Genomic DNA, 21037 nt, shown 5'->3' with positions numbered 1-21037 from the left:
GCGAGAGGAGCGCTAGGAGAGAGCACTCTTAATGTCCATTTCAGCAGAAGCTAGAGCTACAGCACCATCTGCCCAATCCGAAGAAGTGCCTGGGCACGCTTCGGAAGTGGGCGCGAGAACCGTTAATGAGCGGAAAGCGGCTCGTTCCTCGTGAGAGCAAAGAGCAGCGCGGATAGGAAGTGATCCACGGTGCTTACAACTGCCACTCTAGAACGCGAAAGCAGCCTTTTTTCTTTTCTTTTTTTCAAACAATAAACATGCGATTTCTCTTCAGAGATCGGCCATGGAGAGCAAGGCACCCATCTCTTATAGAATCAGCAAGAATAGTTAGAACTTTCTTTTTCCTTTTTTTTACTCTCAACATGCTTCCTTTTAAACTAATACTTTCATCAGCGTGACACACACAATGCGGTCTCTGAAGACAAAGAAACCTGAGGAGGATGTTTCCGTTTCACGTCTATTTATAACCTGCAGGTGCACGTTATCAGTGACGTCACCTGCCGAGGTTATTTAACCCAATTCTTGGCATGTTTGACACACATGCTTCACAACCGGTCGAACAAAGAATGTTCTCATTAGCGCTATTGAGCGCAGTTTCGAGAGTAGCTTTTGATAGGGAACTGTTATATTCATTGTTAAGTTGTATTTAAACCAATTAGACGTCTTATGACAATGCACGGGTACATTATGAGTAGCATTAAAAATGTCAATTTTTTTTAGCTAGTTTAATATATACTTAGTGCCAGTTATTGAATTGCCTTGCTATTTTAACACATTCTGCGAGCAGATGGCCTGAGTTTGAGCTTTTTTTAGTGGTTGTAGTCTGTGTTTGTGCTAGAGGAAGCTCGTCAAATATCATTGTTTAACATAGATTAACTAAGCATTTTGATTCAAATGTTCACCCTTTTTCTCATGACCACTTATTGAACTTGCCACCCCCTGCAACATTCAGGCAGACAGATGCCTCTGCAGTGACATATTGATCAGGGAGACGGAACGCTTCCAATCTGTCAATCCTGTTGTGCCAGGCAAAGCAAATAGGGCCTCTGGAGCATGAGCTGAAATTCACACGCAGATGACTCTGTGTTTCTATGAGAAATAGTTGTGAATGAATGAATATATGTCATTATACATATCATTTGGAAGATGTTTAGTTTGTGCTTCATTAAGGCTGTTCTTTTTTTTTTTTTTTTTTTTGGTCACAATTAAGAACCACATTCCACCATATTTTGCTCATATATAATTCTCTGAGAATATATCATATAACTACTGTTCAATTGTTAAATTTTTTTTTCACTTTTTATTATTATAATTTTGTCTCATTATTTAAAAATTTTTTTATTATTTATTTGTGGTCAAGGAATTCTCTTAAACTTACCTTGGTTATATGTATTCGATTAAATATATATAGTAAAAACAGTAATTGTGAAATATTATAAGTTACTGCTTTCTGTTTGAATATATTTCAAAATATAATTTATTTCTGTGATGATGCCAAAGCTGAATTTTTAACAGCGATTACTTATTGTCACATTACTCTTTAGAAATCAATCTCACGTTGATTATATACAGTACAGACCAAAAGTTTGGACACACCTTCTCATTCAAAGAGTTTTCTTTATTTTCATGACTATAAAAATTGTAGATTCACACTGAAGGCATCAAAACTATGAATTAACACATGTGGAATTATATATGGAATTATATACATAACAAAAAAGTGTGAAACAACTGAAAATATGTCATATTGTAGGTTCTTCAAAGTAGCCACCTTTTGCTTTGATTACTGCTTTGCACACTCTTGGCATTCTCTTGATGAGCTTCAAGAGGTAGTCACCTGAAATGGTCTTCCAACAGTCTTGAAGGAGTTCCCCGAGAGATGCTTAGCACTTGTTGGCCCTTTTGCCTTCAGTCTGCGGTCCAGCTCACCCCTAAACCATCTCGATTGGGTTCAGGTCCGGTGACTGTGGAGGCCAGGTAATCATTCTCCTTCTTGGTCAAATAGCCCTTGATGCCTTCAGTGTGACTCTACATTTTTCATAGTCATGAAAATAAAGAAAACTCTTTGAATGAGGAGGTGTGTCCAAACTTTTGGTCTGTACTGTATATATATATATATATATATATATATATATATATATATATATATATATATATATATATATATATATATATATATATATATATATATAATTTAGCAGATGCTTTTGTCAGCAATTTAATGTTGCAGTCAAGTTATACTAAGATAAATTTATTTGTATTTAGTTTTAGCACTAAAATGAAAAACCTCATTAGTCCTCTCATCTTTCTTTAACACAGCGGGTTTGAATGTGAGGAAGTGAACAAGATTTGAGAACTAGCAAGCACTGTTAAACTCTTTCGGGTTGACCAACCAACTTTTCTCTTTTCTTTCTCTCTCGGCGCAGGTCAGCTGGAGTCTATTCACCTCTCCGCCCCTTTTGTCGCTGTGAAAAATAAAGAAGTCAATCTGACGGTGGTTCTCTCGCCAAGCCAAGTGGGAACGGTCACCTATATCTGGTGGCTTGGGAACAATTCAGAGGTAAAGTCTCCATGTGTGACTCATTAGACATCTGTGCATGACTCAATCTGTGTGTGTGTGTGTGAGTGTTTGCCTCACCGACTGCCATGTAAATAAAGCTGGCATGTTCACTGCAACTGCACTGACAGGGCGTCCTCTTGAGAGTCTCTCTCAAACTGTATTCACAGCCCGTGATCACGCTGGAGGGGAGTGTGGCATTCACGTTCCCTCGAGAGGGAATCAGCGTTGTCACTGTGCAGGTGTCTGCTGAGAATACCATCCTGCAAGACAGGAAAACCATCGCTGTCCACGGTGAGTTTTACACACAACAAGGAAACAGACTGCTAGGTATTGAAGATAGCTTCATATGTGAGCAATAAGATTTCTCAAAATATGTTTTGTTCCTTCATCTTTGTATATCTGTGATACATTAGGTTTTTCTATTGCAGTTATACAAGGAATGATAAAAATGGTAAATGGTATGGTAAAAAAAGTAAATAAAATAAAATAATAAAAAAAAATTGTTAATGTTATATTTTTTATATATATTTTAATTTATGTTAATTGTTTTTGAAAGAACCACTTATGCTTACCAACAGCAACAAAAAGTAAAATAAAATACAATAAAAACAATAATATTGTATAATATAATTATAGTTTAAAATTATGGTTTTCTACTTGGATATTTTGTAAAATGTAATTCTAATATGATGGTTTGCTGTTCAAGAAACATTTTTTATTAATAATACTATATTAAAACAATGTCTTACTAATTTGCAATGCAATTTATTTCCTGGTGATTTTAAACGATTATTTTCCTTTTTCTTCAAAAATGTCAATACTCAAAATGAAACCATATTCATATTGCATTTTAAGTATCATACAGTAAATACACAAGGAAATGCGGCAGCACAGGTGTTCAGCACTGCAGTAGTCAGAAACAAACAATAGTTGTAAGCACATATTATTATTATTTTATCATTGCAGAATACTTCAGATCTCATCTTCTTGCCTTTTCATCCAATCTTGATGATCACAACCCTGATGTGGCTGAATGGAGGCTTGATGTGAGTCGAGTCATTAAAACCTCTATGGTGCAGGTGAGTTTAAACCATTTACCATCAGACAAAACATTCAGTTTTCACACAGCTGAAAATCTGCTCCCCTATTCAGTGACATCACAGAGTTCAATATATAATGCTCCACTGCATATACAATATAATAAAGCATGAAGAGGCATTAATGTCTGTTTCCTTTGAGGCCATCTTCATGGTGGTATAGTGCTAACATAAAATGTAAAAGCTATACATATTAACGTCTTTATTTTCCTTGGAGTATGTAAATATGGCCTATTTATTCATATTAATATTTAAGTACACAAGAAGATTTCTCTTTTCTCTTGAACTTTCTGTCAGTGCTCTTTGCACAAAGTTTAAATGATGTGTGCAAGAATATTCATCATCTGATCTGACATAGCTCTAGGATACAGAATAAAAGATGACTAATTTCTATCAAGAACAAAATGATTTTATCAAACAATAATCAAGGTCTACTAGAAATTTCCTGTTTAGATATTAAACACAAAGGATGACAATAAAGCACTACTGGGTGTGTTTCTCAGAAATGTAATGGCATTTGATGTTTCAGGTTTTGAGCATTGTTTGACAAATGTCAGCATAAAATGTTCAAGAAGAATTCTGTTCAGTAGTCATGACATTAACATAAATTCCTTTCAGAGAATCTTAATCTAAAGCACTACTTGAGCCAATTCAAGAGGGCATTTAAATGTTCAGAGTCTATATATACTGAGCTGGGTAGTGACTGGTTTCATATAATCCGCTTATATAAACTCAGAAAGTCCAGTTTTGTGGACATTGACACACATCATTTCACCAATTGATTTACAAAAAATTATAATTTCAGGTTTAAGAAGTGTTTCAACATTTAATATCAACTACTGTTTCGACATCAAGAACCAATCCGTTTTATTTGAATTATCAATCAGTAGGTTAACAGTCAATCAGTATTATTATCTATCATTGTATTTTTAAACTTTTAAATAATTTACATGTAATGCAGACATTTCCAAACTTTTTGTCATCTGAACTTCATGTATTTACTTTAAAGGAGTGGTCAACCAGCTATTTTCGAAGGCTTGATTGTGTTTATGATGGGCACTGTAACACATGTTTATGCTTTGTTTTTATTTAAATGATTATTTTTAAATGCATTCTTTTTTCATATATTTTACCACATTGGGATCAGATTGGCTAGCTGATTGTGTGCTCCCGAGGGCAGGGTATATGTACATTTTAAGGTTAGTGATATCACAAACCAAGGAAGAAGCTTGTTGTTAATTTTTAATAATTTTCATGTTGTTAATTAAAATGAATGGAATCCATTTTCTTACTCTTTGTATCTTTACATCCTTATGGTACAAGATTATCCTATTTAAATTAATGTGATAAACAAGTTAGTATAAAAGTAATCAAAAAGCAGTCTGATTATTTTACCTAAAATGTGTAATGTAATGGTTTACCTTAATTTGGAATCAGTAACAGATTACAATTTATAATAATCTACCCAGCTCTGTATACTGACACACACACACACACACACACACACACACACACACACACACACACACACACACAAACACAAAGACACACACACACACACACACACACAAACACAAAGACACACACACACACACACACACACACACACACACACACACACACACACACACACACACACACTGCCATTCAAAAGTTTGGGATCAAACTAACAAAGTTTCTTATGCTCATCAAGGCTGTTGATTCATTTGATAAAAAATGCAGAATAGAAAAAAAACACAGAGATTAACACCAGATTTCTATTATGAAAAAAATGCTGTTCTTTTTATATTTTATTCATAAAAGAATCCTAAAAAAATATTGCAACCAAAAAAAGGAAAATGAACATTTTTACAGCTTTGATGAGCATAACTTATTAAAAAAAAAAAATAATAATAATGGATCCCAAACTTTTGAACAGTATGTGATATCCATTCCTGGTATAAGAAGTGTACAAACACAAGTGTATTTAGGAGCTTTGTTGGGGTTCCACGCTCCACACTTTGACTCAAGTTGACACACTTGTGAAATTGGCTTCCAGATTCGCTCTCACCGATGGAAGGGAAAGACCACTGTGACAGAACAAGCTTCACGAATATTCAAACATATGGCACAACAGACCAAAATAATCATGAGTGTTCTCCTGCATTTACCCCGTGGCATTTTCAAGAGGCCATTATAACTGAACATGGGGACTTTCTTTATGGATGTTTATGAAATATGTCACTTGAGAATAACGGTTCTCATGTGAGCCATATGTGTGTTCTGCTCTAGTTGGTTAGTGGTAATGTGTGTAATGAGTTTTGCGCTGGGCATATGGACAGGAACGAGGTGGACGTTGTGACCTTGTAACATGAACCAAGGACAATTTTATAAATTTATTTTCTGAAAAACATGAAAATTCTTTCATTATTTACTCACCCTTATTTCATTCCAAACCCTACCATTTTTCGTCTGTGGAACACAAAAGGGGAAATACAGAAGAATTGATTTGTTCCGAGAGTGGGAACCAATGATGTGTGACATGATGTCAAATCTGGTTCAACTCATCTAGAAGACATGAGGGAGAAAATGATGTTAAAATGTTAATTTTTGAATTCTTTAAATTGCATTGCAGCAATGGACTGTGTAATCATGTGTATTCTTGAGACAGAAAACTATTCATTTTATTGGATTATATACATATATTTATATAATATATAATCCAATAAAATGGATTATAAAAATATATAAATATATATATATATATATATATATATATATATATATATATATGCATATTTATTTCAGAGACCATTTTAAATAATGGCTCAAATATTTACACACAAAAGTTTTCGTTGTTTTAGAAGTCCCTTATTCTGCATTTATTTGTTCAAAAATACAGCAAAAACAGCAATATTGTTAAATATTACAACAATTAAAAAAAAGGGTTTTACATTTTAATAATATTTATTTGATAAATGTTTGTCTTCAGTGTCACATGATCCTTCCCAAATCATATGCTGATTTGAAATGTTCCATAATCATAATTAATGTCAAAAATGGTTGTGCTACTTAATTTTGTTAATTTTTTTTTCAGAATTCTTTGATACATAGAAAGTCCAAAAGAACAGAATTTATTTGAAAAACATTATAAATCATAATTGTCACTTTTGATCAATTTAATGCATCCTTGCTTAATAAAGGTATTAATATGTGTATAATAATAATAGTAATAATAATAATAATAACTTCTAAAAAATAACATTTTGAAGTATTAATAATAATAATAACACATTATTGAAATATTAATAAGTGTATAATAATAATTAATGATAAAAACATATTTGGGGTAAAAAGTCAGTCTTAAAAGAATATTTGAAAAAAAAAGGCATTGTCTTTTTTTTTTTTTTCTTTGACTCTTGTATTCCTCTAATCCTGTTTAATCTCTAAGAGTCTGTCTGCTGGTCTTCAGGCGACAGGAGTGGATCCAGAGCAGCTGTTGGTCACTGTGTTGCCTGGACTGCCAACAGCGGCCGAGTTCTTTCTGTTACCAGACAAACAGCTGACGGAGGGGAAACCAGACAAATTAGCCACCCATTTAGACCAGGTACATTATGCATGATTTTCAATCTCAGTCGTGAAACACTCAGCTATAATTAATGTTTTGCTTTAGCTTTGTCTCGTATTCAGAAGAAAAGGCTCAGATATTCAAATACTGTTTTCAGTCATCCTTTCAAACACAAAAGGATGGTGGGTAAAATGAGGATCTTGATAAGAGCTTCTTATGGTCTCCAGCAGATGTCAATGTTGGCTTATTTATTTCTGGACAAAAACCTATTTTTACTAGTCCACAGAGATTGTTCTTGATCAGAAAGTCGCTTAAATTTCTCCTGAAATGAAATACTAGGTTATGAGACAAGCAGATAAATACTCTTTCATAAGCAACTTCAGAAAGTATCAGTAAGATACATTTCTTATAACTCACTTGTGAGGTCAAGGGCAATTCTGGCCATACTGCAGTATATTTGGCCATAACAGAGAACAGCCATTATCGAATATCAGAAGATGGCTCATATTCTCCAATATTAACATGCAGAGTCATCTATATTTTTGAGGCAGTGATTTCTCACCATACAGACTCACTATAGAGGAGGTCATAAGTAACCCATCCACTGGATCACTTATGGGCCAGGGATATATCACGGATGATAGGGGGATATCTGCACTTTGAGGATGTCCATGCATGAGCTGCTTTTTTTCCTCGCCCAAACCTACCTTGAATCTGCAATGGACCATTCACTGCAGATCCTCATAAATCTCTATTCAAGGGTGGCGTGTTCAAAGTATAATGTGTAGATAGCCTTATTAAAAAAGTATAATAGACTGACTGACCCTGGTACAATTCATAAAGAAAGTAATTATTCATCGAATGGTCTAATTTTAAAAGGGTGAGAAATAAGGAGAGAGAGAGAGACAGAAGGTGAGAGCGATGAAGAAAAAAGGAGCGCAGAAATAAGTCAGGAGTCATTTAGTAAATGAGACAGATTTAATGAAGCTTGGGTAGAAAGAGCGAAAAAGGTATTCTTTGAACAGGAAGTACATTTATGTGAGGTTTGGTACTATCAGCGCTCAGATCTGATGCACAAGATTAAATAAACAAAGTTCTCCCTCAACTGTTAACATCATATTTATTATAATAATAAAAAAAAACTATACAAATAGGTCATGTAAAAAAAAAAAAAAAAAAAAGTACAGCAGCACATGGCAGAGTGCAAACCAGTGAAGTAAACAAACAGTGCAGATATAATGATTGTAGTGCAAAGAGCTTATTCAGTCTGATTAAAGTGTCAAAAATCTCAGAGAGCAGTTCTTTATTTAAACTTACAGAAGAGGTAGTTGAATGAGGTGAGTTAAATGCTGAATGAGGTAGTGAGCAGATCAGTGCTACACAAAGTGTCTGGTGCAGGTCCCAGTGTGTTAGTGGGAACTGGGGGGACTGAGGTTCAGAGTTCAGTGGTGCATGGGGAAAAAGAAAGGGGGGGGGGGGTTAGAAACTGCAACGACTGGAGCTAAAAATCATAATTTGTCTTAATTTCATAATCATAAAAATCATAATTTCACCTACATCTTGGATGTCCTCAGGGTAAGCAGATAAACATCTAATTTTCATTTTTGGGAGAAATATCACTTTAAGCACCTGTTTCAGAATGACCCTTAAAAATGTGATCTGCGATAATCGAGCACGAAAACAAACAAGGCTTTATTTGGGAGGGAAATAACTATCTGCTTTCAAGATTTATGCATACATAAAAGTGCCTGGCTGTCAAGGGCCCTGTGTGTGTTTGAGGGAGAGGAGAGAGATGTTAGGTCTAAATGAGATCTCCCTCCTATGTCATCTATCTTTATTTGTGAGTGAAGGTGATAGAGTTGATTTATGCTGAAACGTCTTCTCAGTGTGGTAGAGGCTCACGTACGACAAACAACATGAAGATCCCACGTTTTGCCTCAATGCATCAGGACTCACCAGACTCAGAATCAGAAAAAATCAGACACCTACGGACACAAATGTCTTATTTCTTATTGTGTCATTTAATTTAATAGATTTGGATGTATCATATACAAGGAAAATGTATCATTTTCCCATCCAGCGTGGTATGAATATGATGAATATGTGATTTTGCTTTCAGCTCTCAGAACTGGTTCTCAGCGCTCTGAATCAGAATCTGGTTCAGTTCACACTCAGACCAGGAGTCCAGATCACAGTATACGCTGCCCATTTATCAGCAGGTAATGAACTAGAATCAAACACTGTTCTTCTGGATATGAATGAGAGAAGGCAAATTATAATTTTTAGATGAACAGTTCCCATATGACATTGACTGTATAATTAATTATTTTCTATAAATACTGAGGCTTTTTAATTTTAGAGATTTGTGACGGTTTATTAATATAAGTGCCAGACTGTGCACTGACAACAATTGCTTGTCTAATTTTCCCCTGCGTCTAGCACCTCTAGTGGACACAAGTGAGAATCACAGTGGCTCCGCTATGCTCATGCTCCTCTCTGTGGTGGTGGTGGGTTTAGCCGTGTTCCTCATCTATAAATTCAAAAGGTATTGTCATCCATTTTTAAACCTTCAACCTGGATCATAATCAATTTATTATCAGTTCAAAATATGGTAAGCTTTCTAAATTGGTTAAATGTCTAGTGACAAGAGTCTGGGGAAGCCTGAAAGATTACAATTTATTAATGAAGAAATCAAGACTTTGTAAAAAAAAAACTACCTACCTACCTACACTGGAGATTATTATTATTTTAATACCGATTAATTTAGATATTTACCAAAAAATTAATTCTCTTTTAATTTAGGTACCCTCATGTCATTCCAAACCAGCATGAGTTTTCTCTTCTGTCAAGCACAAAAGTTATGGGTATGTTGATGATACCCATTGACTTCCACAGTATTATTCCCCCCATACTATGAAAATCAATGGTATGTAGTTTGGTTGCCAACATCTTCTTTTGTTAAAAAAAACTCAAACAGGTTTGGAACAACTTGAGGGTGAATAAATGATTACAGATCTTGAATTTTTGGGTGAACTATTCCTTTAAATATACACTACAAGTCAAAAGTTTCTTCTGCTCACAAAGCCTGCATTTATTTGATTCAAAATACGGCAAAAACAGTAAAACCTTAATTTATATATATATATATATATATATATATATATATATATATATATATATTTATATTTATATATATATATACAGTACAGACCAAAAGTTTGGACACACCTTCTCATTCAAAGAGTTTTCTTTATTTTCATGACTATGAAAATTGTAGAGTCACACTGAAGGCATCAAGGGCTATTTGACCAAGAAGGAGAGTGATGACCTGGCCTCCACAGTCACCGGACCTGAACCCAATCAGTTTAGGGGTGAGCTGGACCGCAGACAGAAGGCAAAAGGGCCAACAAGTGCTAAGCATCTCTCGGTGAACTCCTTCAAGACTGTTGGAAGACCATTTCAGGTGACTACCTCTTGAAGCTCATCAAGAGAATGCCAAGAGTGTGCAAAGCAGTAATCAAAGCAAAAGGTGGCTACTTTGAAGAACCTAGAATATGACATATTTTCAGTTGTTTCACACTTTTTTGTTATGTATATAATTCCATATACAATTCCACAAATAGTTTTGATGCCTTCAGTGTGAATCTACAATTTTCATAGTCATGAAAATAAAGAAAACTCTTTGAATGAGAAGGTGTGTCCAAACTTTTGGTCTGTACTGTATATATATATATATATATATATATATATATAAACCTGAAAAACATAATAATAGTAATAATAATAATAATACATGTTTTTTGAGCAGCAACTCTATTAGAATATTAGAATGATTTCTAAAATGATCATGTGACTGGAGTAATAATGCTAAAAATTCAGCTTTGAAATCATATTTTACACAAATTACATTTAAAAAAAATATTCAAAGAATCATTTTAGAATCAAATACAATTAAAATAGTTAATATAGTTTATAGTTATATATTTATAAATTGAACAATTTATATAATATAATATAAATTGCAGCAAATGAACAGCTCTCTCTTCAACCCTCAATACCCTTGGCTGAAGTGCCACTGAGGGTTACCATACTTGGCAAATGTCACGACTTTCACTTTCACTTTTTACTACATATACTCTTTTGGACCATGTGAGTAAATTATGACAGATTAAATCATTAGGTGCGTTCGACTTCACGCAGTACTGCGCAAATCGATCGCAATCTGACTTAATGCAGTGCATGCCGGTTCGAAATTTTGTCCGACAAGAGACTGTCACGTGTGGCATCAAAGTACCACGAGAGTGTTTCGAGAGCAGCCGGCTGACTCAGCCGCCGCAGTTTCTCCAGAGCGGCTACAGGAGCGCAGATGACGACACAGCTGTTTCACGATTGACCAGATTCACCACATGACAAGGATCACGTGTGTTTCGGATTAGACAAACCTTTTCAGTTCCAATAATGGCAACAAATCTGTGTTTTTAGAACTGTAAAAGCATTTTTTTATTGTAGTCGAAATGTTGTATTGAGTCACGTTTTTCATACAACACTGACAAAAGCATATGTACCCCCACTTTATTAGTATTTAAATAGTATATATGATTATGATGAACTTTATTCTTGAAAAGATGTCGTATTAAGCAGTATATAAAAAGTGTTTATGTTTCTCATGGAAATGTTTCTTCTGAAACGTCTGTGTATATGACAAATACATTTAATTCACTTCGTCTGTGATAAAGTATGCAAACACCGCGTAAGAGTCACTAACGGGAGCAGAAAGGGTCCGGCTTGACGGCACCGTTTTCAACTCCACCCCCAACTGCAAGTGGCTACTCTCGTTGATCGCTCTCTGCCACGCTTCAAGTCAAACGCACCCATTAGGCTTGTTCGACTTGAAGCGGGTCATCACCATCAGACCGATCGGTGTGTGACATCAAAGTACTGCAAGAGCTTAGAGAGCAGACGACTCCGTGCTTTTGAATCACTCTCGCGGTACTTTGATGTCATACACCGATCGGTCTGTGCAGCGCCACTTCAAAGCCAACGCGACTATGGCCAATGGTTCAACTCGCCAAATGGTTCACCCAATTCGTTCAAAACGTGGATTAAGAAATGAAATGCCACTGTGGGTTGATCGGGGATGAACAATTCTGATTTGTCTTTATCTTCTGGTTGGCAAAATTGAGCAAAACCGACAACATTGTGTCTAAAATAACACAATATTAACTCCTTAATGATCTGTTGTATAAGATGTATATCACATTTGCACATCGTGTGATCTTGCACTTTTAGCCTACAGCTTGTGTGCAAAATTTCAAACAGGGGCATTTTGCCCCATATCTTGAATTTCTTGACATTTGCTAGGCCCCATCACGCAGTAAGTTTTTGCCCTGCCTCATATTAGTCATCAATCGACTGTATGAAATGGCAGATGATCCACATAGGTCTGGGGCAGGGCAAGTGCATTAAATGCATTAATAATTTTAACGCGTTATTTTTTCTCCATAATTAATTAATCTATTTAACACGTTAAATTACCAGCCCTAATATATATATATATATATATATATATATATATAAAAATATATATATATTTACTAAGTTGTGGCTCAGTTTAGCTCATGAAACAGCTTAAAACAATGTAAAGCACAGAGCAGATATGTCAAGTGGTGATTCACCCTTTCTCTGTTGCAGAACCTTCTTTTTTTTCTTTCTTTTTTTTTTGTCTAAGTGCTCATGACAAATGAGAAATGTCAGTCAATGCACAGACATTATCAATATTTAGCCCTTTGAGTTTTTCAGGTTGACCTTTATGAAATGTTAAATGATTGCACCATTTCCATCACTGGACAGAGAGAAAAGGGCACAAGAGTTCAATAAGACAAGATCTGGAGACAACAGAAGTGCCAAGAATTTTCCAGCGCTTTAATACATTGGCAGTCTGGCATTCGGTGATGCTACAGCCGGCTTTTCACTTATTCAAGGAACAGGAAGAACTTCCTGTTAAAAAATACATATATATAAATTAATGAATCTGAATGATTCATTTATGAGTTGTAAACTCAATTCCCGGAAGATCAGTGAATAACGGCCTAAATATACAGCACAAGTGCTATGGACTACTGTTATGGTGCATTTGTGCCGTTTTTTGAAGCTTGAAAGCCTCATGTCCCATGAGGACTAATTGCAGTTGCAGTACAGTAAACTCAGAAGAAAAGCATCTGCCAAATGCATGTAAATGGGTTTAGAGCGACAAGAGTGTGAGTTTCTTTCTGTGAACCAGTCCTTTAATGAGGGTGCTAGATCACATTTTAATGAGCTGCCCATTTGTGTTGCTTTCTTTCTGCTAAATCCCTCTCCAGTTGTATTTAGCACAATAAATTTGCTTTTGAATCCTCTTGTTAAGGTTTTTGCTTACGTGGCTTACTCCCTCCGTAATGATGCAGACCAAGACGGATAAAATCACCTCTCTAAAGGGAGGCCTTGATTTATCAACTCCTAAGTAAGACTTTTCACATAGAGTTTTTATTTGTATGTTTTTATTCCTATGTCCTTTTACAACTTTTCCCTGAAGCAGATCCCAGATCTCGGCTTGTAAACGGACTGTACCGCACTCACAAACTATAAACACATGCTTCCAGTGATAAAGGAACAGAATGACGTGAATGGAAAAGCTGATAATGTCAGGGCCATCAGAAAGTTCAGAAAAAGAGCGGAAGCGCACATTACGAACCTTATCAGCTCGGCTCATGAATATTAATTGGGTAATGTTCGGCCAGTAGTCCTTGCTGAAAGATAAGTGTCTGCTAGTCACTGTAGATGACCGTTTACCACTACTGTAGCTTGTTTGTCTTATTTTGGTTAAACAAAAAAAGCCTTAAAAATGCATAAAGAATATATAAGATTCTGTGTTTTTTTATGTGTGTGTGTGTGTGTGTGTGTGTGTGTGTGTTCACCAAGGTTGCATTTCTTTGATTTAAAAAAGTATTGTAAAAACAGCAATATTGTGTTATACTATTACAATTTAAAATAACTATTTTCTATTTGAATATATTTTAAAATGTAATTTATTTTGTGATGTAAAGCTGTATTTTCAGCATCATTACTCCAGTCTTCAGTGTCTCATGATCCTATCTAATCTAATATGCTGATTTGCCACTGAAAAACAATTTGCATTATTAAAAATGTTGAAAAGAGTAATGCCGCCAAATATGCTGTGAAAAAAACATGGATTCTTGATAAATAGGTTAAAATGAACATAATTTAACTTGTGAATTATAATGATTATTTCCTAAAAAATTGAAAAGGTAACTTCTAAAAGTTTAGGAGACTTTACCCCTTCAGTTATTATGATTGCTTAACACTTGACAATATAGATTTTTTCTCATTTCTCTCTGGCTGATTCCCCAAGCATGTCTCGTAGCATCAAGCTTTGTTTGCTTGTGTCTCATTGTAAATCTTTCCTCAAGGAAGATCCCAGGCCTCCACGTCTATGCAGCGATGCAGGACGAAAAAGAGCAAGAAATGATCCAGAGTCCAGTTTCTCCCACTGACAGCACACCCAGCTGCAGCTCTCAGAGAGAACTGCTCACATCACTGGAGCCTCTGGACGCAGAGCCCAACACCCAGACCATCGGTGAGTACCACACTGTCCATTCAGTAGCGAAGCGCTTCTTCTACTGAACTCACACTGTACCTGTCACTCGTCTCAGTCGTGGCGTGTTATCCCACTTCCAAGAAAAATGTCTTCACCAGTTTTTGTTGGTAAAGACAAATTGTTAATTACAGGGAACAGCTCGACCTCTTGATGCCTATAATAAATCAACAGAACATCAGGTTACGAAATATTTCAGCTTTCTAGGCTGCTGTAGGAAACACTGATACACTCATATAAGGCTGTTTGTCATTTGGAAAGATAGTAAGAAAGAATGTACCTCTCTAAACAGACAGAATGGTGTTTTCTCTACACAATATAATTTTGTGTATATTTGTAAAAAAATATAGCTAAATGATATAATATATTATATAAAATATTACCAATCATTTAATTTATTACTAATTACATGGTGATAAAAAATAGAACAGTAAAGTATTATTTTTCTTTTCTTTTTTCTTACATTTTATTTTTAAAAAAATTGTGCAGATGAGTTACGGTTTAAAACCTTATAAATACATTCTCATTTTCATTGTGTCCGTTTGTATTTCCCAGAATGCATCAAACCTCATCCATGTGTCAAATTCTCCCGAAAAAAATAAAAATAAAATTATAAATATAAATATTGGTGATATAAATAAAACAGTAAAAATATGAATATGCTATTAATATATTAAACATATATATTTTTTAATATATATAAAAAAAATAATATTATATAATAGTAATTAAAAGAAAATCCAAGACAGACAGACCGTTTGTTTTATAATTATTAGTATATATTGTGCATTTGAGTTCTAGAACAGAATAAGTAGTGATTTATATTTCTTTGTCATGTTGTCTCTTTGCAATTCCCAGAATGCATCAATCCTCATCCACGTGTCAAATTCTCCTCAGATCTTCCTACATACATCGATGTTTGAACTCTAGCCTCCGCCATGTCAAGGACTTTGGTCATGCGGACACAAAGGTTTCAAGCTTTATTCAGTACTTGTGCATGTTGGACATTAACTTTACTGTGCTCTGTGAATACTAGAACAAACTTTGTACAGCTTTTTTATACATCTATGTATTCAATAAAACATTTTTGATGCTGTTCATTTCTAAAGATGCCAGTGTGTACAATGTCTGAGGCAAAGGCCAGCATGAAGGGTGGAGAGAGAGAAAAAAAGACAATTATTCTTGGTTAACTTTCTGTTTATTTTTATTGCTAAAAGTGGCAGTGCAACATGGATATGTGACATTTTGGAAGTGTTTTAATAAAATGTAAAGTTATTAATGATTATTGTAAAATGAAACACATTTTCTGGGTTTCATTTTGTATATCTAGCACATCTGTACATTTACATGGAACAGAAATGTAGATTTTACCGCTAATTTTATGGGCTTCATGCATTTATTCATGAAACAGGGTTAATGTTGAAGCTTGTTTTTCTTGTTTTGCTTCTCTGCAATATCAAAGTATATATATTTTTATTTCTTAGTAAAATAAATTCTGTGTTTCTATGTAGAAATAACTGACTGTTGGTTTACAGATCAATCAGTGTCAAGATATGCTGTGTAAACTGATTTGATGTTCTTCAGACATTATGGCCAAGCAGAAGATGATAATCATATACCGTGTCTAGTGTTTCATAAACAATTTGTATGGTTACATGATTTATGCTTTCATTTTGCTTGTTTGTTTGTCATTTTCTGTGCATTTAAATTCAGTCATGACATGAGTGAACTGTACAGGCTGATGGATAAGAATTTATGTACGTAATTAATTATTTAAGACTTTTTTTTTTACTTTCCCTCTTTACATACAGTATAAGCAGTATAACATCATAGGGAAGATATGATCAGTTGACAAATTTTCTAATACTATATAATCAGAAATCAAAATAATATGTGTCACGTATGGAAGTCAGCATACAGACCTTCATCCATTAGCATATAGCCACTATTTTATAGTTTAATTTGATGGCTTCAGCTACTCAAAGATTGCCAACAATTCACAGCACAAAAAAAAAAACTGTTGGCACAAACCACGTTTATATGAACCTGCTTTTCTTGTCAAATTTTATTTTATTTTATTTTTTATATATAAAAACAAAGTAATACATTTCATTCGTTTTATTTTATTTTTTAATTACATTTTATTTAATTTTAATTTTATTAAAATACATTTTTATTTACATTTTACTTTAATTTTCTAATTAAATTTGATAAAAATTTAAAAATTTGTTTAAATTACATTTTAATTTTATTTCATTTTGTTTTATGCTTAAATGTTTATTAATTTGTTGTGTAATTTAATTTAATTACATTTTAAAATTAAATTCTATTTAATTTATTTTAATTTAATATGGATCATTTGGATGGTCAAATTACACTTTTAATTTGCATTTTGTTAAAAAAAATAATAATAATTTTTCACACAATTATGTTTAGTACAATAACAATTTTTTTTTTTTTTGCATGCCCTTCTGTTCATTATAATGGTGCTGTTACACACACCAGATATCATACTCCTCATCATCTTTGTCACACTCAATACTTTTTGCTTCCAAATTCTGCTCTCCTTTTATTATGTTTTCTTTTAAATATTAAGTTATATTTAAATATTATACAGCTATTGTCAGTCTTTCCATTCTCACGCCAATGAATGTAAATGGAGGTCATCTTTATTACAGAACTGTCAGGATATTGAAAACAGCATGTCTAAAAGGGAAATTTTAATGGCTAATTTTATTTCAATTGTCCTTGTCTGTCACCTTTTGTACACTGCGTATAAATATCATGCCACAGCAGTAGAGGATGTTCGTACTGAGACAATTCACTGGACTTGACACAATCACAGTACAGATTATATTTTCATAATATCACGCGCTGCGGTATGATGCTGTCTTTAGCATATGAGACGATGGATGACAAGACTCAAGTTATGAGTTGAAAGTGTCCATCAAATGAGTGCAGGGCATTGTGGGTAAGGGAGAGGCTATTTAAAGGAACAATAGCAATATAATTTAATTGTTTCTGCTGAAAGGCCGAAAAAAATAATAATCATATATGACAGAATCAGTGTTTGAAGATCCAGATCTAAAAATGACATTACTTCAAACCTGGTGGCTGAAGATAAATACATTTTAATTATTAAATGGAGTTGTACATTCAGATTGAAGGCAGAGCTTTTGTTTAACCACTGGCTACAAAACAGGACACTTTATGCGCTTTGAATGGACAAACTGCGGCAGCCAGGAAATCAAAATCCAGCGCTGCCACATCTCTCTTAAGAGTAAGGAAGATTATTTTTGTAGAAGACAAGAGTTTTATTACTGTAAAGATTTTATATATATATATAAATATAAATATATAAAAGTTTTAGGTGGGTAATGTTCTGTTTCTTTATTTTTTATCTTTCTTTGACCTCAACTCTGTGCTCTGTGGAATTTTTTCTGTTTGGTGCAATCGTATTTATTAAATGAAATAAGTCCCAGTTATTGCGTTTTGATTTTCTTACAGTATTTGTAAAAACAGTATGTAATTTGCTGAAGTAACCTTTAAATCATAGATAAAAATAAAGTATCAACCAAAATGGTGTGTGTTTTTATTTCATTCATAGGTATGTCTTTTAATAGTAAATTTTTAAGGTTTCTAAGGTTTATATATATATATATATATATATGTGTGTGTGTGTGTGTGTGTGTGTGATAATAAAAAACTAACTACTAACAACTAACAACTAATATAATGGTCAATAATAATAATAAATAAATTTAATAAATAAATCTCATAGACCCCAAAATTAAATAAATAATTATTTATTTATATTTAATTTGGGGTTTGTAATTTTATTTTATTTTATTTTATTATTATTATTATTTTTTTACATATTGGGGTACATTTTAAATTCTTCTTCAAATATGTATCTTATGCTCACCAAGGTGGCACCAACACTGCAGGAATAATAATAATAATAATGATAATAATAATTTGTTTCTACATTCTGTATGTCTACAATAAAATGCAATTTATTCATGTGACACAATTTTAATTAATTTGGAAAATAGTTAATTTCTGTTTAATATTTTTGTGCAAATTTAGATACAGCATGAAAATATATATTTTTATATCTATTACATATCTATATATATATATATATATATATATATATACTGTACTAGACACTTGCATCCTCTCTCTCTCTCTCTCTATATATATATACATATAATACATGCTTTTATGCAAAGCATATTTTTTGACAAACAGAAAGTTAAAAGCAGCATTTATTTAAAATGTACAATGTAAGAAAAAAAAAAGGATGTGAGAAAGGAGGAGAAATGAGCAGCCATTAGCGATGAATGGCTTCACGACAGGGCAGCTAGAGAGACAGAGTGAGGGAGTTAACTGGAAGGCGCATGAGACTACAGATTAAGGAGCAATCAATGCTGCCAGGGGCCCCGACTCTGCTGACATCTCAAGGTAACTTTCAACGGTGCCCAGGGAACTAAGTATGAGTGTGTTTGTACGTGTGCCTGTTATGTAATAGGAGTCAAGGGCACAGCTCATTCAAGCCTAATGAAACATTTTGATTTTCTCCATATATATATAAAAAAAAAAAAATCATACCCTCATGATAAAGTATTAGGTGACCAGCGTACCTCTTGTGTACAAATGAAAGTTCATCAGAGGCCTGTCTCCGGCAGGATAATAACCAGCTCAATCCACTCCCTGTGGGTCCGTACTGTAGTTACTCCAAGGACATTAGACTCAATCTTGCTCTGGTGACACGTGTGCCTACAGCAAACTGTGTCTACCGCTGGCATCTCGGCTAGCAGCTAGCAAACTCACCACATTTAATTACCTTTGGAAAGAAAGACCAGCGGGAGAGAGTGAGAGAGAGAGAGACAGAGAGAGAGAGAATCACACACACACACATATAAACCAAAGGGGAAACTGCATTAGTAATTCATTTCATACTCCTGTTAAAATCCAAACAATGTAATACATACAGTATGAGAGTAGCTCTCTTCTTTGATAGCAGTCGATGTAGGGTAACAGTATATACAAAGAGCATCAATCATGTGATGAATGCAAAATAAGGTGTTTCATGTCAGATCTCCTGCCAGGACATTGTACTGCTTGGTTTGAATTGTTTCACAGGACAATATGGCTGTGCTTCTCTATACAAGACATAAATCTTTCAAGCTGGGTTTTCCAATATCGTGTTTGTTTGTGTGTGTGTGTGTGTGTGTGTGTGTGTGTGTGTGTGAAAGAGAGAGAGAGAGAGAGAGAAGAAGAGAGAGAAGAAGAGAGAGAGTGAGTGAGTGAGTGAGTGAGTGAGAAAGCATGAAACCAAGTTTCACTACTTATCAAGCCATTCACTTCATTAACTTCCCATCTCTCCCTGGGGATGGATTGTATTCACTAGAGGTTAACACAGGCCAGCAAATAGAAAGTCACTCTCTTCTACAGACTGATTTGCATGGTCTGTTGGTAATAGGCATTCAGAAAAGCTGTATTTGATTAGGAGGTTGAGAGGTGCGCTTTTACTTCTGGAGACTCTATCATAATGTCCTTTTTCTTAACACCACTGGGAAGAAGACAGTGATCATTTGACAGTGATTTTATGAGCATATTCCCTTCATCAATGATTAATCTTTGTTACTTATGCAGCAAAGCAGAAGAAGTATATTTTAATGAAAAAAAAAAAACAGCTGAACTACACGCCTGGCAGAAGGAAAACAAAAACGGACGGGTAACCAACCCTTGTGGGACACCCTCCCATAAAAGATTTTATATATTTCAAATGAAGGGAAGCTGAAACACTGTGTTTAGCCTGACTGATTACACTGCTCAGTGAAACTGCAAAATAAGCAACCTCCAAATGATGCATATGTAAACGACTGATTACTAATAGCCAACTGAATCATTTCTATGCAACCTGTAAAATGTTTTCATGTATTGATCACACTGGTTCTTTGTTTTTGCACACTGAAACACCCACTGTGTCAGAAAAGGTCATTAAAATCACGCTCCACTGGAGTGTAATCAGCATACATTTAGCTGACATCATGATAGCAGTAATTCACTTTATCCTTTAATTATTTTGCCTATTTTTTCAGTAGCATACTGGAAGTGTAGAATGAGCATTAAAAAAAAAGTTGAATGAGCATGGAGGAACACCAGAAATTAAT

The 21037-nt window shown here is 34.1% G+C and overlaps 1 protein-coding gene across 3 annotated transcripts in view; it reads left to right on the top strand.

The window, feature by feature from the left end:
• LOC132143944 (VPS10 domain-containing receptor SorCS1) overlaps nt 1-16640 on the top strand; it is a 169476-nt gene extending 152836 nt beyond the window's left edge. Inside the window, exons 20-27 of one of the 3 annotated variants that reach the window (XR_009434300.1) lie at nt 2427-2560; nt 2728-2851; nt 3527-3639; nt 7109-7243; nt 9324-9423; nt 9644-9749; nt 14675-14837; nt 15714-16640. Coding sequence is in view for 2 of the 3 variants with exons in the window: in XM_059554603.1 (XP_059410586.1) it covers nt 2427-2560; nt 2728-2851; nt 3527-3639; nt 7109-7243; nt 9324-9423; nt 9644-9749; nt 14671-14837; nt 15714-15778 (944 nt within the window). In the remaining variant the exon portion in view is untranslated. Of the gene's footprint in view, nt 1-2426; nt 2561-2727; nt 2852-3526; nt 3640-7108; nt 7244-9323; nt 9424-9643; nt 9750-14670; nt 14838-15713 lie in introns of all 3 variants that reach the window. The other 2 variants (XM_059554604.1, XM_059554603.1) reach the window with 2 other exon arrangements.
• Nucleotides 16641-21037: the final 4397 nt, after the last annotated feature.

The sequence above is a fragment of the Carassius carassius genome, chromosome 7 (genome assembly GCF_963082965.1).
Source record: "Carassius carassius chromosome 7, fCarCar2.1, whole genome shotgun sequence".
Classification (NCBI taxonomy): Eukaryota; Metazoa; Chordata; class Actinopteri; order Cypriniformes; family Cyprinidae; genus Carassius; species Carassius carassius.
The sequence above is the reverse complement of the archived record's forward strand: the minus strand, read 5'-3'. Positions and strand labels throughout refer to the sequence as shown.